At 53.0% G+C, this 21,868-nt stretch overlaps 3 protein-coding genes across 3 annotated transcripts in view; all 3 read right to left on the bottom strand.

The window, feature by feature from the left end:
* Nucleotides 1-3,908, bottom strand: part of LOC107519246 (TRIO and F-actin binding protein) — a 57,310-nt gene extending 53,402 nt beyond the window's left edge. The window contains exon 1 of the mRNA XM_036237471.1: nt 1,021-3,908. Within this exon, the coding sequence (XP_036093364.1) occupies nt 1,021-1,066 (46 nt within the window). The 5' untranslated portion in view covers nt 1,067-3,908. The remainder of the gene's footprint in view (nt 1-1,020) is intronic.
* A 124-nt stretch (nt 3,909-4,032) lies between these two features.
* Nucleotides 4,033-8,215, bottom strand: NOL12 (nucleolar protein 12). The gene is made up of 6 exons (XM_016161715.2): nt 8,062-8,215; nt 6,839-6,944; nt 6,525-6,573; nt 5,856-5,998; nt 4,870-4,967; nt 4,033-4,461 (listed from the first exon to the last, which is right to left on the bottom strand). The coding sequence occupies exons 1-6, from the start codon at nt 8,142-8,144 to the stop codon at nt 4,296-4,298; spliced, it is 645 nt and encodes a 214-aa protein (XP_016017201.1). The 5' UTR covers nt 8,145-8,215; the 3' UTR covers nt 4,033-4,295.
* Nucleotides 8,216-12,409: 4,194 nt separating this feature from the next.
* LGALS1 (galectin 1) lies at nt 12,410-15,697 on the bottom strand. The gene is made up of 4 exons (XM_016161785.2): nt 15,549-15,697; nt 14,210-14,289; nt 12,867-13,038; nt 12,410-12,609 (listed from the first exon to the last, which is right to left on the bottom strand). Exons 1-4 carry the CDS (start codon nt 15,555-15,557, stop codon nt 12,463-12,465), a joined length of 408 nt encoding a protein of 135 aa, XP_016017271.2. The 5' UTR covers nt 15,558-15,697; the 3' UTR covers nt 12,410-12,462.
* Nucleotides 15,698-21,868: the final 6,171 nt, after the last annotated feature.

Raw genomic sequence — 21,868 nt, 5'->3', positions numbered from 1 at the left:
CCCCGCGCCCCCAACCAATTGGCAGAATCTTTTTCTGAAATGCACTTGAGGTGTGGATATAACAATGAAAAATCTTCAATGGACACGAATGCCCCACCCGAAGAATGGACCCCGGGACCTCTCTCCAGCCAGCCAGCCAGCCAGTCCCTCCGCGTATGCCTCGCCCCTCTACCTTTTCCCCCTCTCCTCCTTTCCACCTTCTCCCTCCTCCCATCCTTTCCGCTGTGCTTTACTAACCTCAGCTCAGGTTTCCATAAACAGGGGGTGCTGGGGCGGGGGATGCTGAGGTCAAAGCCTCTTTATTTTAACAATGAATCAGAACGTTGCCCTGGAGGTGGACAAAGACCACGCCCCTGATGCTCTCATAGGCTCTCTCTAGGTGCTTTATTTACATGAAGACTGTGGGATTGGACAACCCGAAGACTAGAGGCAGGGCGGAGGCGGGTGGTGCCCAGATGCCTCTGAGCGCGGGACCAGCTGCACGTTTAGCCTGAGCAGCCTGGTCCAGGACCCAGGGGGCCCTTGAGAGAGCTCCTAGCCGGCTCCTCCTGATCGCTTTCCTTGCTCTGTTCATTTCCGCTACAGTTCCCTAAGCTGGCTTGGGCTAGAGACTTAGCCTCTCTGTACCTCAGCGCTCTAATCAGTAAAATGGAGGTGGTAATAGTACCTGTGAGGATGAAATGAAACGCCCAAGGGTTTCCACCAGCTGTTTGCACACTTCCACTGACGCGACACTCACAGAACTCAGAGCTCTCCCTTTTTTAAGTCTGCCCCCTTTTACAAGCTAACATGTATTCTGCACTACGTGCTAGCTCCTGTTCCAAAATCTTTACATTTATGAAGACATAGTAACCCAAAGGAGTAAATGCCAAGATCCTCATTTCACAGCAACTGAGGATCAGAGAAATTAACTTGCCAGTTTCACACAGTAAGTGGCAGAGGCCAAGACTAAAACCATGGCGTTTCTGACTCCACCGGCGTCCGCAGAGCATCCTCACTAATTCACTCATTCACATGTACCTGGTATGTGCCGTGTCTGAATAGGCCGCTGGGGAGGTGGTAACATGAATGAAATGTGGTTCCTTCTGAGACGAGGAGCCCACTGACTAGTGGGAGAGAAGCCCTTGAACAGGTCATCCTGGCCCAGGATGGAACAGGCAAAAACACAGCTTCACAACACGAATGAGCTTTCTGCTTTGTCCCAATTACTGTAAGCAAAACGAGGACTAGTGAGATTCACGTTCAGCATCTAGCTCTAGCACTTTCTGGCTGTGTGATCTTGAGAAAGTTACTTGACTTCTCTGAACCTAGGGTGGACACTGGGCCTGAGTTTGAAGCTCAAGGTATGGCCTCAGCCCTCTAGCCCCCACCAATCAGTAAAACCTAGAGCCGATCAGACTGGTCCTCCCAACAAGTCATTAAATCTGTATGGAACCCCTACTTTGTCAGTTGCGTGTGCTGAGGATACATCAGTGAACAAAAGATTGAATCTCCTGCTTTTACGGCGCTTACATTCTAGTGGAGACAGACTGCAAACAAGATAAATAAGCAATATACGAGGTATGTTAGCAGCGGATGATGGGTGTTAAAGGAGAAAAATGAAGCGAGGGTGGGGGCTGAAGGTGGCTGGTGCCGGCAGGGTATTACCTTTTCAGTGGGGTATCAGAGAAGGCTACCATGAGATGGCAACATTTTAGCAAAGACCTGGAGATGAGGCAGTGAGCCTGCAGGCCCCACGGGAAGAGTGTTTCCGACTGAGGGTACAGAAGTAGTGACGCCGGAGTGGAAAGAATGAGCAAGGGAGCCCCTAAAGTCTGTGCCTGCTCATCTCCGCCTTTGCTCATGCCATTCTCGGTAGCTGGGACACCCCTCTTCAGAGATTTGGGGAAGCAGAGGTGTTACTGACGGTTCTACCCCACTACGCCTGTTTCCTCTCAGTCAAGTGCAAATGGTCATCTCAGCCCTGTCCACAGGCCTGTTGGAGAATCATGTGCTCTGGGCAGGTAAGATATAGATGCAGAGGGCTGTGGTCCTATTGAGCAGGGGCAGGGTCATCAGGGCTGGCTCCAGCCAATGGTTACCCTGCAAAATGGTGACCCAAAGTGGCCAGACTTGCTTTTACTGACCCCTTTAGAAGCTCGTGCCTTGATAAAGCTCTTGGAGGTCTCAACCCACAGGGTGCACAAAGTGGGGAGCGGTAGGAGTAAAGACTCCAGGTGTGAAGCATGTAGAGAGGGCAAGATCTAGGAGAAGACAAGATCTCCGGAGGGTTCTGATTCCACCTCTCCTGATTCTAGGACTGGCGAAACCACTGTGACACAATTTCTCGTTTGCTGGAGGAACTGGTGGCACACGTAGGAAAGAGCAGCTGAGAATTTAATACTAGTACATTACGAATTGTAGATGTAAGTAGTGAATGACCCATGTCACTGGGGATGGGAGGAGACCGGGTCAGATGGATCTGCAGCCAGCGGCAGCCGCACACACACTGAAGACACACCGGGGAGGGCCAGGTCCACATGCTTCTGCCTCAGAGCAGCCCTAAGAGGCAGCTGTCTTATGTCGTCTGTCACATGGGGTACAGACCCAGGGAGGTTAGCATGGTGAGAAGCTCACACTGCGGCCTAGTGGCAGAGCCAGGATCCAAACCCAAACCTTGCTGTGCGGTGATCCCCTGGGGCTCAGCTCTCCCAGTGCAGGGGCCTGTGAGGGCGAGGCTCACATGCGGCTCTCCTGGTTTGCATATCAGAAGCACCTGGGGAGCCCCGTAACAGGACCCACCCTCTGCCCTGCAGTGGAGGCAACCAAGCAGGGCAAGTTGCCCCACCCTACGCACAGGGGATGACAACTGGAAGGCAGCAGAGAGAGCAGGTAGGAGCGGAGAAGCCAGGTGACAGGGCCTCCTGCTCACAAGCCCTGAGCTCCACATGCCTGTGCCCAGCTGTGGCCTTCTGATACAGCCCACATCAGCCACATCAGACATCACCAGATGGTGGTTTTTCAGGGTGACATGGGAGAGCACCTGTCCACCCCCTGCTGGAGCCTAACAGACGGCGTTGCAGGGCTGCTCCTGGCAGGCCCTCTATGGGGCGCATGCAGGGAAGGCCCACCCTGCAGACTTCAGCTCCTTCCCCTCCAATGTCTCGCACATCCCAAGGCCACAGACCCTGAAGCTGTGCTCCCATCACAGTGCTGTCCTGTCACCTTGATCATCTCTCTCAGTCCACGAGCCAGGGATGACAGCCCATCTACTCCCCTTTCGGCCATAGCGTTAGGGCCCAATCCGGTCCCCTAACCAGGGTACAACACAATACCCTTGTGTCCCGGCCCAGAATCACAGGAACCAGTAAGTAGCGAGATGGCGGGGAGGGTGTCCGACACTGCTCTGGCTGGCCTCGCTGGTACCACATCCTACTTGCCACAGGAGGACCTGGATTCTGCCAACGGCCCTGCTTGGTCAGGAGAACAGTGGGGTGTGTAAGTGACGTGGGTCACCCATAAGCTGGGATAAGGAAGGCACAGGGCTGGTTTTTATCAGCTCTGAAGCCACCCAAACACCAGCTGGCCTCCTGAGGGGTCCGCTAGGACAGGCCACACTTTTAGGACAGACACATCTTTAAAAAGGATCAACCTCTCCCTGCTTCTGGGGGCTGCTGGGAGCCTGGGATGCTCCCCTAGTTGGGGGTGGGGAAGCCTCCAGGACCCATCTGCTTCTACCACTGTGATTTCAGCTGAGGCGACGAAGAGGGTTAAGGAGAAGGGATGGGCTCCAAGTCAGCAATAAAGAGCAGAGTCTGGCACTGCTCATCTACCTGCTCACTGTCCAGAACAGCAGGCGGACTCGAATCTACCAGCGCTTGTACTGGTCTGCGCCCCGGCTTATGGGGCCCAGACAGGATGCCGCCTTTTCATGCTCAGAGGGAAAACTGCTGCAGGGTGAGGATGGACCCATTCCCCACCCATTCCCACCACCCCGGAAGTCTGCCCTTGGCACGTGGCACCAGGGCCAAGGACGAACAAACCACAGTGCACTTAGTTTTACAAATCTGATAAGGCCCAGTGGGATATACGTTTGGGAAGACACTCCAAATCTGGCCTCGAAGGCTCTTCCTGAGGGAGGGTACTTCTTAGCTGCTTGCTCCTTCAGGGGTTCAAGCCCCAGGCCGGAGAGGTGCTGGTCTCCCAACTCTGGCTCTGGAGTCACCATCGCGATGCAGGTTGGGTTGCAGGGACAGCCAAGCAGAGACAGGACAGGTTTCTTCAGCCTAGGCTGGGGCCTGGCCTGCTTCTCAGGCTCACTCTCTGCTGTGCTGGGCTTTGCCGGTCAGCCGGCGACGCTGTGTCTTACTGGTACGAGTGGCACTCGGGGGCTTCTTGGTGGAGTCCTGGGCCCGGCGGGGATGTTTCCTCTTGACCTTTTTGCGACTGTGTGCATGAAGTGAAGCTGTGAGAGAGGAGATCCTGTGGGAGGGAGAAAGTCAGGTAAGGCTAGGGCCTCAGTTTACCCTGGGGAACAGGGCATAAGCGAAAGGTTGGTTTAGGGGTGACTGACAGCCCAGCTCATGAAGGGGAAGTCAGGACAAGCCCGAATACTGGGAGTACCAAGTCCATTCCAAAGGCAGCCTGTTCTGACCCCAGAGGGTCTGCCATATCCTCAGCTCAGAGATAGAAAGGCCCTTACCCCAGGCACGAAGGGCACCCAGGGTTAGCTGTTACTGGGGGATGGAGGTGGAGGACAGCAAGGGGCTGATGACAGGCTGAGCAGAGGGTTATTTGGGGCTTCACGCAACCCCCCCACAACCCAGCAGAAGTTGACTCCACAGGCTAGGTCACTAATGCCAGCCATGTGGAAGACAGGCCAGGGCTCACCGCTGGGACAGCAGAGGATCTCTGGACTTCCTGGGTAAGGCTTTGGTTGGCTTCTCCATGGATGACACCTCCTCCTCAGACCCGTGCCCAGCCTCTTGCTAAAGAAGCACAAAACAAAGATTGTCACAGAGGGCAGTGGATCAGGAGACCTGGGCAATCATAGCTCTGTTGAGTGGGAGAGTGACCCGTCACCTCCCAGGCCTGGGTCGGTGCTTGGAGAAGGCAGTGTATGCCCTGAAGCAGGAATTATGCAGGGCAGAGCATGTTTCAGAGTCCTCCACTGCCTCAGCTTCCAATGGACACTCAACGCCCACAGATGAAATAACTCTAAAATCGGGACAAGACATGTCTTTGCATCAGACCTTTCAGAAGTATGAGTACAAAACAGAAAGTGAATATGAGATGCGATAAAGTGGTGACTCCAGGACGTAAGAATACTGTAACTCATGATAGGATATGTGGTTTACCCTGTAACTGTGTACATACATGTATACAGATACCTACACGACCCAGGCAGATACGACTTTAACTGAAAGAAACTTACTATGCAATGCTTTCCACTTTTTAAAATGCTGGCTGCAACCTGCTAATAAGTCACAACCTATAGGTTGAAAGTTCATTGTCAATGGAAAGCAAAGTGCCTTTTGTTATTGCTGCTTATCATGCAATGGGAGTGATCACAATAAACAGTTATCTTAAGTGCTTTTTGTGGGTTTACCACTTTTAACCTCACAGCAATCCCACAAGGCAGGTGCTATCATCTGCGAACTGGTGAAGGGAAGAGGCAAGACAAAGATACTTGCCCAAGCTCCCACATTGCCCAGCGGGAGAGCTGGCCTCCGAAACCTCGGAGCTAAAGGATTTCGTCCAGAGGGGAAAAAGCCCCTTGCACTGGAATCTCTGTGACAAGGACCAGCACTTTACACCCCTGACCAGCTGGTTTGTCCCTGTGTCCCTTCTTTCCCAGGGTTGGGAATGACACCCACCTCAGGCGGCAACAGTCCGAGCAGCCGGGCCCCTGACAGGTCCAGGTCGCTGATGGTGGTCACGGTGACTGTGTGGTTGGGGTGGTCATACTGCACTGACTCTGTCTTTGCCGTCACCAGCCGGTCTAGTTCGTCTGCCTCCTCTGTGGAGGGTGGGCACAGAACTGGGTGTCGGCCCCAGGCACAAGAAACCAGGTTCTAGCCCCTCCCAACCCTGGACTGCAACGGCCCCCTCTACTTTATGGGAGAGTTTCTGGGAAGTCCCCGGCTCCAGAACCTGGCCAGCCAAACAATGTTGTAAATGATCCGACTCTTCCCTTCGTGTTCCAGGGAGACCTCAGACCACCTGGTCCCCTTCTAGGACGAGCCCAGTGTAACACCAGGAGCTGCTGCTGCTCCTTCCCCTCCACTCCCAGTCTCTTCAGGCCTCGGAAACTGGGTTGTCTGCTTGGGATTGCTTTACCAAGAGGTTGGGTCTCCTCCCTATCAAGATCCACTCTGATCTCAAGAACCACCCCTGACCCCCAGGTCACCACCAAGACCCCTAGAACAAAGGAACTCAGCTTCTGTGCAACACCTCACAACCCCCCACACACACACACTCACCAAGGAATAAATAAACCCAGGCCCGCTGGCTAGTCTCCAGGTCAGGTTAAGAATAAGACTTACCCAGAGCCTCCTCTCTCTCTGCCAGCATCTTCAAATATTCTTGGTGGCGCTGAAACCAAAAGGTTGGGGATCAGAGTAAACATGGCCTCTCGGCCCCACCTCAGGCAGGGGCATTGCTCACCTCCAGAGTGAGTAAGGAAAAGGCCAGGAGTTTCCATTGTAAACCTTCCCCAGACGTGGTGTCTCCACCTGTGTCTCAAACTGCTCCCCAGGCCTGCTCACACCTCCCCTCATCTCCGCAGAGGCCTCTACTCAGGCCACCCAAGGCTGCAAGTCCCCAGGGAATCAGAGTCTCCTGCCCTCCTCTTCTGCACCTCCTCCCGGAGCTTTTTCTGCTCCTCCTTGAGCCGTTGTTTGATCTCCTCAATGGCTGCCTTCTTCCGCTCCACCTTCCGCTTATGGAAGCCTGTCAGGTACTCCCTACAGGAAAGATGCAAGGGAAAGTCAGGACATACATAAAGAAAGTCTTGCTACAATAAAAACAGCTAACACTACACTCATTATATGCAAGGCACCATTCCAAAAACTTTCAAGTGTTAATTCATGTAATCCTCACAACAACCTGTATAGTAGGTACCAATCTCTGTTTTACAAATGAAGTCGCTGAGGCAGAGAGAGGCTAGGTTACCTGCCTAAGGTCACAGAGAGTGCAAGGCTATGAAAAAGAGGGAGATGCTGCCACTTTCCACCTGGTACCCTCCAGAACTCTCAGCTTCAAGCAATAGAACTAAGTGATGGGCATAGGTTATGGACTTTTGAACCTACAACAGGTGGAGGCCCCTTCTATACGGCTAAATTCCATTTGTCAATGAAGTCACTTCTAACAGGACTTTCAAGGCCACCTTCATCCAGACCGCCACTTTCCACTGGACCAATACTCCATTTCCCAGGACACCTATCCCCCTGGACCCATCTGGAAGGCCTGTGGATGCCCCAGCATTTCCCTCCATCTGATCTCAGCCCCTTCTCAGCTCTGTAGAGCCGGCGGCACCATTCCCATCTGTTCTGAGGTCCAACACTAGGGTTTTCGCTGATCCACTGAACCCTGAGTGAGGGATTTGGTAGACTGGATGCTGAGGCTTAGGGGTCTAGCTAAGGGGTTCCGATGTCTGACACACAGAACGAAGGAGTAAAAGTCTGGTGAGTGAATAAATGAACTTAAGCCACTTATTTCATAAACTCATCATTCATCAACAACAGATGAGAATTACTGCGTACGGGGCCACTGTACTGGGCTAGGGAAGTCGAATCATAGCTCAGAGACTCAAGGCGCCAACCCTCTAGACATGCACACAACAGTAAGCGAGTTCCGGCGCCCAGAAAAGCGAAGGGAAGGCGGGGCAGGCGATTCCATTCCACAGGCCAGGGGCAGAGTGTGGGAGCTGCCATTCAGGAAGAGGGGGAATGTCCAAGGGGAGCTTCGGCCACGCCAAGAGGGCGGGGCCGGAAGGGCCCTCTGCGTGGGCGTGCGCGGCCCCGACTGGCCTCGGCTTTGCCTGGCGGTCCGAAAGGGATCTGGTCCAGCCTTGCCACTCACCGCCGTTTCTCCTCGTCAAAACTGAGGATGAGCCGCGGTCGCCGGCTGTCGTTATCTCTCTTCTTCTTCTTGTTGCGGCCCATAATTTTGAGGCCTGGGTGGCGCGGCTCCTGCTCGCCTAAGGCACTTCCGGGTGTCGCGTTTTTGGCCTTCCGGCGCTCCTCACAACGGTACTCCGCAGTTCCGCTCATCAAGCCCAGTCTTTTAAAGGGTCCGCACCAGCCCGTCTCCCCGCCCCTCCCTTGTGGGTGTTACAGGCAGGTCCCTGCCCCGCGACTCCCAACCGACTGTTTCTCCTCTACTAGCAACGATGGGAGCGTGGTTCTGAGGTCCCAGTGCCGAGCAACGTACCTGACACACAATAGGCGCTCAATACAGAGTTATTATTGAATAGGCAAAGATTGCCGATCCTGCCTTTGATTCTAATGTCAACTTGGTGGTGGTCTCCAGGAACACGTTTCTGGAGACAAACTACCTGGGTTAGAATCCTGGTACCCCAATTAGAGCTGTTGGACCAGTTGCCTTTGCTGTGCCTGAATTATCCTGTTTGTAAAATGGGGATACTTATAATGATTTTGTAGGATTATTGTAAGGCACTGTTTTTCAAACTTTGATGTGCACCAGAATCCCCTAGAGGGCTTGTGAAACACAGATCGCTTGGCCCTCACTAGAGTTTCTTGTTCAGCAGGTCTGGAGTGAGCCCCAGAATTTGCATTTCTAACAGGGTCTCAGGTGATACTGCTGTTTCTTGTCCACGGACCAAAGAACACCTGGAGGGGAATTTTAGTAATTTGGATTGTATGCATGAATCCCCCTGTAAACAATAGCATAAACAGAGCCAATAATAAAAATTTTTAAATGGAGCTGGCGCTGCCATCCCAGAGGAACTGCCTTGCACATCCTACGCCTCAAATCTTTATAATGTTAAAACAGGGCAAAATAACCTTTAGACTGGGCCTAAGCAACCTTGTTTCCCAAAGAACTATTTGCAAAGATAACAAGAAATCAGTTATGACTACTGGGCTGATGACTACTGGACTGAAAATTAAAAACATTGTTTAGAATTAACATCACTGTTATGTTTATTATCTGCACCAATAGAAATACCTTCCTCCTATTGATGTAATTGTCCCCTTTCCCATTCTCATAAATACCCCTCGCCTTTGTCTCCTGATGGGTACCTTATCTGGACTTCTGCCTGAATTAATGATACCCAAATAGCTATTATTATTGATCTCAAAAAAAAAAAAAGACTTGTTGCCTCTCACTATGAAAGGCCCTTTTTGTCTCTGGTTAGCACCTTGTTTTCAACTCATCTGTGCTGGGGGGCCCCACAGGGTCAATGATCATTATAGTCTATAGGATATCTTTGCAAGGAGAAGCACAAGAGGCTGCAAGAGCTCGGGGTTGGCTCCTCCAGTGTAGAGGGCTTCCCAGAGGAGGTGACCCCAGAACTGGCTAAGGATGAGGATAACAGAGGAATAACAGACTCTTAGGACCCAACCCTCTCCTGTGACAAGTGACTGGATTCCAGTAAGCAAGCAAGCACATGTGTATTGAGTGCCGGCAGAGCGCCAGGCACACAGAGAAGGAAAGAGAACTAATATATTATCTCAGAGAAGGGAAGTGACTTGTCCAGGGTTACAGTGCTACTCTGGCAAAGTTGGAACTTGAACCTGGATCACTGGCCTCATGGCCCAGCATCCTGGGCCACTCTCTGGAGGGATCACTCTCCCAGTAGCTAGCATGGATCCTTTGGAGGAGAAGATGCAGACCCTGACTGTGAATCTTGGAAGAAGCCAGGCACACAGGAGGCGCATCTCTCTGTAAATGCTGAACCCACTTCATGAGGGTCTTCTGCCTGGGGAATTCCATGTTGGTGCTAAGTGAAAGTTATCCTCAAACCAGGGCAAAACGGGGGGTGGCCTAAATGGTGGGGTTTTGGGGTAATAACTGCCCCTTTGACCCTCTGCCCCCTAGTGGCCACACCCTGAAGCCCCTCTTGGTACCCTCCCTCTGGGAAGAAGCATTGCCCTGGCTGCAGTCATGCCCACCAAAGATGTCCAGAGAACAGCCTTCTGCTGAGCTGAGCTGCCTCCTGTGAGTCCCAGGCACTGGGTCTCAGGGCTGCAGCCTGCTGTTTCCCAGGCTCCACCCAGCCTGGTTATAGGTGGAAAATAATGGGGGTCTGCTGCCGGACTTGATAAATCATAAAGCTTTCTGGACCCCTTTCCTCTCCAAGGTTTATTCATTCAGTCTCCCACTTTGGTGAGGAATGTTCTCAAGGCCTCACTTGGATTATCTGTTAGTCTTTGCAATGTCCCTGTGAGGTTGGAGCTGCTTTCATTCCTATTACACAGGTGAGGAAAAGGAGGCTCAGAGAGAAAAAGTGACTTGACCAAAGTCACCCAGTTAGGAAGTGGTGTACAGAACCATCCCCTGACCGCTGCCCTGGAAGCAGGGAGGTTCTGCCCTCCGGAGCTTGCAGTCTGGTGCAGAGATGGACCGAGTGAGTATATAACAGGTCCTTGTGTGGGAGCTCTGTGTAGTTGGCCTTTGCCACCCACCCAGCCCGAGCTGCTGGCCCACGTGGGGCTCAGATAGGGCTCATCTGCAAAAGCTCACGGTGCAGAGTAAAGTCCGCCACCTCAGGCGGTGCTTTTGCTTCAAACTCTTCCTAGGGAGTTTCAGATTCATGCCCCAGGGAAGGAGGCAAGGGACTGGCAATCCCGCCCAGAAAAAGCTCGAGAGCCTTTTACTGCCACTCACGGTCTAAAATACCCACCATCCTCTTGGGCATTACTTTTGAAATATTTGTTTATTGCCAGGCACAGTAAGAGATGGCATATTTTCTTAATAGAAATGATAAAGATGATGAGCAAAAGGAATTTTGCTATTTATTTAGCCCTTTATTATAATTATGTCTTTTGAGATGAGCCCCATTTTATCGAGACTCGGAGAGGTGCAGTCACTTGCCATAAGTCATGCAGGCAAGAAGAGCAAGTGCTGCGGGTCGAGCCCAGGTGGGGTAAGGGCAGGGCTCTACTTAGTTTCTCTGATCCAATTTTATAGGCTCTTGAGACACAGTGAGTCTTAAAAGAGGTGAAGGAAACCAAAATTTACAGAGCCCTAACTGTGTACCAGGCACCATGCATTCTTCTACATTATCTCAGCTAATCCTTACAACCCCACAGGGTAGATACTAGTATTAATACAATTTGATAGATGAGTAAACTGAAGTTCAGAGAGGTCGAGTAACTGATCCAAGGGCACAGTGATGGAACTGGGGTTTGATCATAGGTCTGATTCTGAGTCGTTTCCTTCCTCCACACCCAGTGGTCTATTGTGGGTGTTAAGTCAGTTTAGGGAGAATCAATGACATGGGTGAACTGAGGACCAGAGAAAGGCAGTTGAAGGGACACTTTCCCCAATGTCCAGCAGAGGGCGAGTTTCCACAGCCAAATTTACAAAGTTGTTTCTCCCTGGGTGGCCACTTGGGTGCCCCAGGAGAGCCTGGAGATTGGGTGTGGCTCATAGGATGTGCACTTCGACCTCCTTGGCCCTCTTTTAGAAATGTGCCACCTAGGGGGCCCATCCACCCAAAAGGGCCCAATGTGAATAATGACCCCCATTTATAGATGAGGAAATGAAGGCTGAAGATGGAAGAGGCCCACCTAGGGTCCCACAGCTGTTGCTGGCGGTCTTGGAGAGTGAGATTTTCCCAGCTCTAAGCTCAAGCCTCAGCTGGGCCTGACACAGACAAGGGAGTTATGTTGTCACTCAGAGCCTGTTTCCTTCCTTTCAAACTGAGCCTTTACCATGTGCCACACACTGAACTTGGCCTCCTTCACACATCTCACTTAACTCTCATGATAGGCTCTGTGCTACTAGTCCCTTCATATAAATAGCCAAGGCTCAGAGAGGTCAGTTAACGCACGCAGGGCCACACAGCTGGTAGCCACCGTCTGAACCTGCTCTCTTTTTAGATCATGAAAACAAACGAGAGGGGCCCCAGTTACTCTTCTGTACACAGATACCATGGCATGAATCAGTCTGTCCTTACCTCTTTGACCCTGGATTCATTTATTTGACCTCTTTTGAGCACATCTTGTGTGCTGGGGCCCACTGGGTCGGGAGCTGTTTGAGGGCAGTGACTGGGTCTTATTTAGTAGTCGCCAAGCCCCCTACTGTGTACTGAGCTCTGCTTGGCCCAGGGGACTCAAGGGAAGATGTCACTGGCGCTTAGCAGGTGTGCAGCAAGGAAGTGAATGGAAGTGAAGGAAGGGGCAGGGCCTGGGGGAGTTGGTGGAACCCACCCTCTTACACACACAGACACACGCAAGGCTGGTTCAGAGAGAACAGAGGCAGCTGTCTTTATTGGGGGCCGTGGGTTGGCTGGCTTCATTCAAAGGCCACACATTTGATCTTAAAATCACCTTCTGCTGCCAGATAGTTGATGGCCTCCAGGTTGAGGCGGTTGGGGAACTTGAATGTGTAATCATCTGGCAGCTTGATGGTCAGGTCTGCCTGGTCGAAGGAGATGCACACCTGGGGGGTGGAGAAGGGCAGTGAGCAGTGTGGATCCCCCGGTGGGAGCCTCAGTGCAGCCAGCCATGGCCTGCAGGCCATGGTCCCTCCCAGAGCCCTTTCCTCCAGGAACCCTGACAACAGCCCCACTTCAGGGGTGAGGCCTCTGAGGCTGGGGGAGGGGGATGACACAGCAGGTGAGTGGGGGAGGGGATGAGGAGGGGAGGACCTAGACCTCTAGCCACCAAGCACACCCAGTCCCGTGGTCCCCAGCCCACCTCCGCGACACTTCCAGGCTGGAAGGGGAAGGCAGACTCCCGCTGCTCGGTCCCCCAGGCCCCGCCATCCTTGCTGTTACACACGATGGTGTTGATGTCTCCGTGTATATTGAAGCGAGGGTTGAAGTGCAGGCACACGTTGTTGCTGTCTTTGCCCAGGTTCAGCACGAAGCTAGGTGGTAACAGGTGGGACTGAAGCCTCCGGGGCCAGCGGCAGCCCCCTGGGACTAACCAGTCTGTGCCAGTCGGTACACCATTAATGCATCCAACTGAGAGAACTCATCGAGCCAGGAGGCAAGAAACCTGAATTCCAGCTCAGGCTCTGCCACCTCCCTGCTGTGTGACTTTGAGCAAGTCCCTGCCCTTCTCTTGGTCTCAGTTTCCTCATCTGCACAATGGGGACTGCACAAGAAGGATCTGTATAGATTTTGCTGTGCTGATAGCCAAGACTCTTCCAAACATCGGTGTCTCAGCCCCTTTGGTCAAGGTCGGAGACTCCCTCTAGATGGTGACTTCTGGGAGGGCGAGTGTCCTGTCTGCCTCATGTATCTCTGTACCCCTGGTGCCCAGCATGACGCATGACACACAGTAAGTATCCAAAAACTGCGAGGCCAATGAGCAAATCATAACGACACATTTGATGAGTGGAGGTGGTAGCAATGCTTGCCCCTGAGGGTTTGGTAAGAATGAAATGAATAGTGCGGGGGGGGGGGGGGGTGGTGCGCGCCTCCTTGACGTCAGCTCATCTCCTGGGCTCTGAGAGGTCTAGCACCTCACTTCCTCCACACGACCACCCTCCCCCTTGTTTTGATCTACTAATGGACAAACCGGGGCTCAAGGCAGTTGGTTGACTAGTCCAAGGTCACATGGCTGCTGAGAAACTAAACCAGCTAGCTGAATGAACGAGTGAAGTAAAAAGACTGAGGTAATGAAAGGCTGAGTGACTGAAGGATGCAGGAAAGAGGGACATCAGAACGAGAGCGATGGGGATGACGTCCCCCTCTTTCTCTCCCCGCCCCACCCCCACCCCCCGCGGCCTCAGGTCCCGCCCAGAGTCGGAAGGCGGGGGCAAGCCGACGGAGAGGAGGAGGCCGCAGCTGTTTTAGTTTAAGAGGCTCCAGCAGGGCGGGGAGGGGGCGACCGTGGTGCGGGCATCCAGATCCCGCGGAGGAAGTGACTCATCCAGAAAACGCAGTCTCTGCGGCCGCCTGGGCTAATCCCCGCCCCCCCCCCCCCCCCCCCGCCGCTGCGCCAGGGAGTCGGGAGGAGGGTGGACCGGCCACGCCCCACCCACCGCCCAGCTAGACCCCCCAGCCTCCCTCCGCCCGCCCTCGCACCCTCACCTTTTTGCGTCGGGGGCCACTTCGCCCCGCACTCTGAGGCACTGCCCAGGTTTGAGATTCAGGTTGCTGGCGACCAGACCCTGCGCAGACAAGACCCCGCCCAGCCGGGTTAGCCAGCGCAGTGTCCAGGTGGATGGGAGTGGGTCGTCCCCACCCTGGATCCTCCGTGCAGGCCATCTGGAAGCCTGGGGAACCCTAGGGCAAGTTCTATCCTTTCTTTCTCTGTGTGGTCCTGGTCAGGTCCCCACTCCCAACCGGGTCAGTTTCCTGTCCCTAACACGACTGATGTTCTAGAAACCAAGATCTAGAACTTTTTGCGTTCAGCTTGGACATTTTGGATTCAGAATGGCCTGGGAGGTGGGGTGCAATGCCCCATTGCTTCATGTAACAGATGGAACCTCGTGTAATAGTGAGTGGGAGTTTCTGGCAAAGGAAGGTGGGGAGGTCTGCCCCTCGGCTATAGAGGAAGGGGTGTGGGGCTGGGAGATCCACCCCCACACACACCCACACACACCCACACACCTACACACACACACACACACACACACACACACACACACACACACACAATTATCCGCCTTCAAGCACCTCTGCAGAGAGGCACAGGGTTGGAGAGGAGACCCCAAGGAGCCGCGGCCTGGCCCCTCCACAGAACGGCGTCTGCAGCCAGGCTGGCTGGGGGTTAACAAGATTGAGCAGACAGTCTAACTGGTTGTGAGTGGTTCCTTCTGCCAGAAACTTGAACTCTTTCCCTGGAGGCCTGATGAAGAGCCTCGCTCCTTCTCTCTCCCAAGCTTGGCTGAGTGGGTGGTGGCGAATTCCCCCAACCCCCACCTGACGGGCCTGGACAGAACCACCCTCCAGCCACTAACCCAGGCAGGCCCCCTCCAGTGCAGCCTGTCTCAGATGCTGGCGACTTTTCAGAACTCTCTAGAGCAGAGGGTGACTGCCCTGGCCCCGGTGACTGGGGACAGCTGCAGGGGGGAGGGGACAGGAGGCTCTTTAGGGTGGAGAAGGGGGAAGGGACAGCCCCCCCCCACCCCCCAGTTGGCCACACCCTTCTCACTCCTACTTATCAGAGCTGCAGGGAGAATGTCAGACCTCGGCAGAAATAACTGTGCTGTTAGACCCTGGCGGAATCTAGAAAATTCTTAGGCCAGAGAAGGCCTTGGGAGACTTAGTTGCTCACTCACATCTTAGAGACGCGGTCTCTGAGACCCAGAAAAAAGAAGGCACTTGCTCAAGGCCACACCGTGGAAACTAGAACCCGGATCCTTACTGTCCCCAGCTGTCAGCCCCCACGCCATCCTGGGCTTTAGGGCGCGGTCCCCACACTCACACAAGCCATGACTGAAGACAGGAGGATGGTCCCGGGACGGTAGCACCAGCGAGCTGAAGACTCCACCCAAGAGATGCGACCCCGGGCCTCTCCCACCTTTTAAGTGGACCAGACCCCGGTGAGTACCGCCCCCTAGGAGCTCAGCCAATTGTAAGTCAGTACAGGGATAGGGGCCACCGGAGGCGGGGTTAGTGGAATTTTGAAGCTAGTTCTGGAGCAGAGGTGACCAATCAGTTGACCCCATTCCTTCTTCGCCACACCCCAAGGTCCAGGCTCCACCTTCTATTCTCCTTCATCCCTCCCCACCCCCTACAAAAAAATTATGCTGTGGCAGGGATTGGGGGAAGCCAATGGAAAATAGTTTGAGGATGAGCTAGGTCGAGGAGTTGGCGGGAAGGGCCTGGAGCCAGCAGGCTAAGCGCAAGGGGTACTCAGAGAAGAACGCTGAGGGGTTGCATGGTCCTTCAGGGATTTAGAGCCGGGGTTCCTGAGGCAGCGCCCTGGCGGGGGCCAGGGCGTGACTTCCTCTGTGGGCCTCTGCACAAGGCCCAGGACCCATCAACCACAAGGCCCTGGCCCCACCCGGGCCTCCCCCGGAAGCAGAGATTGTGGCTGCCACAGCGCGTGCTCCTCGCTAACGCTAAAGAGAGGCTGGGCGGGATGCCAGGTCTGAGGCTGTGGCCAGGATTCAGGGCTCAAGCCTGGGCCCTCCTGCGGGACCTGCTGGGGATCCTCCAAGAGCCCTTGTTTGATAGCCTCTGGCCTGAGAGAGTCAGACCTGGGAGGGAGCCCAGGCTGAGCCCAGCCATGAGGCGTTAGGGTCCTTGCTCTGTGATCTGGGGAACAGCGAGTATCTGGGCGTGACTGGAGTTTAGGGTATGTTGGGGAAAGATAAGTCATGAGGCTAGGAGGCTAATGGTACCTGGATCACATCGGGCCTCATTGAGGGGATTGGACATTGTTTTATTGGAGGGTGCTGGGGAGCCACGGAAAGTTATAGGGAAGGTGAGTACTGAGGCTGGATTTGGGCTGCAGGGAAGATCACTGTAGCAATAGAGTTGGGGGGTATTGGAGGGGTGCTCACTTCACACCCAGGAGCCAGGTGGAGAGTGGCATGGGGAGCACTGGGCAGGGAGGGAGGCTTACTAGGGGAGTTAACAGGCCCTCCTTCTTCACATCACTGTCCCCCTTCCGAAATTGCCAGCACCAAAGAGGGAGGAAGATGTGGACCAGAGGTGACTCACATCTGGAGGCTAGGCCAGCAAACCCGCCCGGCACTTTGATGCCTCCCCGGTCCATCTGCCATTGTTCCCCACCCCATAGGCCATTTTCCCCCCAGATGGCAGAAGCCCACTCTGGCACAGGAGGAGTGGGGATTGCATGGCAGTTGGAGGCAGGCCGGGAGAGGGGGCTGGGCCGCACCCCCTGTGAGCCCCTTACGCCTCCTCCCAGCCCAAGCCAACTGCCTCAGAAACCAACCACAGCAGCTTCAGTTTTTCCTCCAGGGCCTTCCCAAAACCTCAGCCTAGGGAGGCGCTGGGTGGGGCCCCGCTCCACGGCCTCTCCACTTTCCCTCTAAGGGCCACAGGCACCTTCTCCGCCTGATCAAGGAACTGGGGCATTTCAGGAGAAGGCCTAGACCAAGAGCAGAGATGCTTCAGACACAGTCCTTGCCCGACTGCCACCAGGCCAATATAGCTGGCTGTTCTGGCCCAGTGGTTGGGCTGTCAGGACCCCAAGAACTGCCCCTCTGGTCTTCCCCCAACCCGGAGAACACACCCAACACCAGGGGTTGTTCGCTGTTGGACCAGGGGACGTTCGACTCTTCAGCGTCTGGCTGGCCGCCAAGGGCTGGTTGAGTGTGGCATGGTGAATAGGCCCCCAGAAGGGCCCCCTTTAGGAGTCTAGAGACGGGTTTTGGTCCTAGGCTGTTGCAGGAAGCGACACCTCGACAGAGGAATTGGGACACTCAGACAACTTTGTGTCGAGGAAGGAGAATTTATTAGGCTGGCGGAGCATGTGGGGTTAACAACTCCATGCACGAGCTCGCTCTAGTTGGATTTATTACAGCGTATATACTTTTTCAGTGTCTGTGCAAGGGGCACGTGATTCCTTTGTCTGAGGTTTTATATGCCCCTCCTTACTGGGGGGGGGGGCTTCGGGTGGGAGGGCTGCAGGGCAGGAATTTCTAGACCCCTGGTCTTACAGGTCGTTTGTCTTGTACAGCCTGAGACTTTGGTGTTATCAGCACTATTATTGGATTCTTGAACAGAGAGACGGGCCTCCGAGCTTATAGACAGGGAGCAGCGCTCGTTGATGTCACGCCCGCTCAGCGAGTTTCTTATCCGGAGGCTGAGCTCCAACTGTAACACGACAAACAGTTCCACACAGTCTCGACATTCATCCGCAGCTACAGAGATAAGGCAGGGGCTGGAGAATCCTTGAGGTGGCGGGTGCAGCTGTGGAAAACATGTTAACTGAAGAGCGTGGGGCAGAACGGGGGAGGAGAGAGCAGCTTGGTTATTTCCGCCGGCCCTTTCCTTTGCATTTTTTCAGATGCCTCCTCTCCTCACTCAAGGCCTGCCACACCCTCCCCAAGGCATCCTGGCAAGTCCCTTCTCCCTGCTTGCCTCAGTCTCCCCGTCTCTAAATTAGGAAGGTTAAACCCTGCTCTCTGCACTAGGTTAGTACAGGGTGGAGTTCTGGTCTGTTGTACTAAATAGATGATTTTTTTTTTTTTTTTTATCGTCTCACGTTTTAGCTTCTTTTCCCAGGCTGTTCACCTTCCTAGGGGTTAACACCTCTGGAAGGTCCCTCCACCCCATCTGATCCCCATCAGCCCCCTCCCGCCTGGGCTAGGGCAGGGAGTCTCTCCAGATTCCAGTGTTCCCAGTAACAAAACGGTAGTTTTCCTGGAGGAGGGACATGGACAAGGTACATTGTGCGGTGGCGCCCACTTATCTGCCAGGCCTCCTGCCCGGCGCCTCGCTTTCATGCATTATCTCATTTCATCTTTGCCTCACCTCTTCTTGTCTGCCAACTGGGCCGAACGGCACAGGGAAGCTGCTCTGGGCCCTGAAATAAAGCTGATGTTACAATCAGGAGAACAGAGGCAAGTCTTGGTTTGGGGGTGGCCTGGCTGTGACTGTAGCCAAGTGCTTGACCTCTCTGAGCCTGTTTCCAGGCCTGGAAAGTGGAAATGTTACCCAGTGGCCGGCTGGTTGAAGGGTTAGGGGCATGAAGTGTGAGGGGTTCAACGTTTGTTCTCTCTCCTGCACCCCCAGGCCAGGGCCCCCTCCCTCGGGGACTTCGCTCCCCACATCACCGTCCCACAGCGGAGGCAGAGGGCTTCTGGAACTCTTCTGCCTTACTGACCTGTTCTACAGGCTGGAGCTTGGCCACTGCATGAGATCTCAGCTCACCCTCCCAGGGGGTCCAGGCCAGCATGACCCTTCCCAGCCTGCCCTGCCTTGTGCCCATGAAGGCTGTGTCTCCTGCAGCAGGCTGTGGTAGAGAGGGCCGCGGGGCTCACTGAAACACCACCCACACCCCTGCCTGAACTGCTCCCTCATTTGATGACATAGCAACCACCCAGCGAGGATGACTCCTTGACAAATGTCACCCAAGAAGCTAGGGCCCAAGTCATGTTATCTGTTGAGCCAAGGAAAGAACACTGTGGGCCTGGAATACTTGGACCTCGAACAATGATTCTTTTTGGGTCCTGCTCCTTGAAGGGTAGGAAGGACTAGTAGCAGGGGGAGGGGAACCCCCCTCAAGTTCAGGCACTTTTCCAGCTGCTTTTTTTCCAAGTGCGGGAGCCCACCCCCACTTACCTCCCTCGTCCTCCCTGCCGTTAGCTTGTGCTGCTCCCTCACACAGACAGCCACCTCCCCAAATGCAGTGGTCGTCTGTCACTTTTGCCTTCCCACCTGGTGTCTGTCCTGGCTCTGATCACACGCTCCAACTTGCCTTTGGGGAACTTCCCCTTTTCTCATGTGAGGTCTGGCTGGGGACAGGCCCTGTCATTCCTTAGGCCTTCGGGGCTTGGGCATGAGTCTTTTTTAGTTTTTTTTTTTAACGTTTTCTTTTGTCATAATTATAGACTCACAGGAAGCTAAGAGTTTTTTAAGAGCTTAGAAAATATTTGGGACCTGAAGAAAAAAACATGTCTTGGCTCCAAAATACTGAAACTGCAAAGCTGGAGTTAATAAGTGGTCGCCGTGCTCAAACTTAAAAGGCGGCAGTCATGAAAACTGTGTTACATTTGAAAACAATTTTGTAGGTTGAATTTTCTTACTTCAAAAGTGGTCCCGAGTCTTCCTAGAGGTTGGTCACTCCTAAGTTAAATCCCCATAGCCAGATACTGTTTAAATCAAAAGTATAAAAATACTTAGAAAAATGTATAGCAAAAAAGAGCCCTCCATGTATGTATGTATGTATGTACGTGTGTGTGTGTGTGTGTGTGTATTTTAATCTGGGATAATTTGGGGGTAATTTTTAATGTTTTCTATGATGTGCCTGGGGCCTGTGTAGTTTTTGGCTGTAAGTCACAGAAAGCTTGATGGAAATTGCTTTAAAATGAATGAAAACAATTCACATAAAAAGAAGGCTGGAGCTAGGAGGTTTACATAATAGGTTAAATCAATGGTTCATTGAAATCATCAAAGATCCGGGTTCTTGTATGATCGTGAGTTGTGCCCGTATAGACAGTCCTTGCTCTTATTAGACAAACTAAAGGCTTTGGGGTGAACCGTCTTAACATCTGCAACATACTGTCAAATAAATCAGTTAAAATGTAGATCTATACATAAAGAGCAATTAAACAAATTGGGCAAATATCAACAACTGGGAATCTAGGCGAAGGGTATATGAGTGTTCATTTGCTGTTCTTGCACCTTTTCTGTTGGTTCGAAACTTTTCTAAATTAAAAGGTAGGGAGTGTCAGATAATAAGAAATGTATATTTGGTTTCTGACCCCAGTTACTGACACAGAGTTCCTCAAACTCTTATAATTTCCTAAGCAATGAAGATGCTGAAAGCATCTTTTGTTCTAATATTTGGCCTATGACCCTGGTTCCTGATACAGAGCTACTAAATCTTTTAGAATTTCCTGGGTGATTTTTGCTCTAATGAGGTGACTCTTGGTGGGCTCCTGGATGGCCTCAGGATGGGGGCTGGTCACCAGAAAGGACCAGCCATGATTAGAAGCTTGGATCTTTCAGCCTCACCCCCCATCCTCTGAGTTAGAGGGAGGAGAGCTGGAGACTGAGTTAATGACTCATCATGCCTGTGTGATGCAGCCTCCATAAAAATCCCAAGTTCAGGTCTGGAGAACTTCTGGGTTGGTGAACACATCTACATCCTGGGAGGGAGGCAGAAGTTTTTGTATGTGGGATGCTCTGGACCTTAACCCCCTCTCTTCATCTAGCTGCTCATCTGTGTCCTTTATCATATCCTTTATTATATAATATCTGGTAAACATAAGTGTTTCCTTGAGTTCTGTGAACTGTTATAGCACATCATCCAACCTGAGGAAGGGATTGTGGGAACCACCAATTTAGAGCCAGTCGGGCAGAAGTATAGGCGACAACCTGAGACTCGTGACCGGCATATGAAGTAGGGAGGGAGCCTTATGGGATGGAACCCTCAACCCATGGGTTCTGCACTAACTCCAGATGGTGCCAGGATTGAATTAAACTGTAGGGACGCCCAGTTGGTGTCTGCAGAAAACTGGAGAACCGCTTAATGGAGAAAAGCCACACGCTTGGTGTCAGAAGTATTCTGTGGGTAGAGGAAAGTTTTCCCTTTTAGCTGGCGTCAGAGAAGTGGGGTTTGCTAGAACAGCCCTGGCTCATGGCAACATGTGGTTTGGGAAGGGAAAGGAGAGGAAGGAAGGGTGAGCATGAGGAACCTTCAGTTCCTGGTGCCACGTTGTCACCCCTGGTGTGGAGCAGCAGCTGCGCTGTACTGTTACTAAAGTTAAAAGTTAGCAACAGAATTTAGAGATAAAGTGTCAGTTTATCTCCTGTTCTCAGGGAGCTGGTTTACTGGATGCAATAGGAAACACGAAAACAAACAGCGAAGTATGTCAGTCATCCTGTGGTTAGGGTTATCTGTAATAGCTAAAATGAAATCAAGAGTGCTGGGTGGGACCTTGATGCTAGACCAAGCTCAGATTTCAGTGAGTCTGAGTTTTGGCCACTAACTTCAAAGCCACCCCCAAAGGGAACAATTATTCAAGGACAATGGGAAGTACTTCCGAGGTCACCAAGAAAGTAGTCAACATGGGGGAAAGGCAAAATCAGAAAACTATTGAAACC

Source organism: Rousettus aegyptiacus, unplaced genomic scaffold, assembly GCF_014176215.1.
Source record: "Rousettus aegyptiacus isolate mRouAeg1 unplaced genomic scaffold, mRouAeg1.p scaffold_m13_p_2, whole genome shotgun sequence".
In the NCBI taxonomy this organism is placed as follows: domain Eukaryota; kingdom Metazoa; phylum Chordata; class Mammalia; order Chiroptera; family Pteropodidae; genus Rousettus; species Rousettus aegyptiacus.
This window is presented reverse-complemented; position numbering and strand designations above follow the sequence as displayed.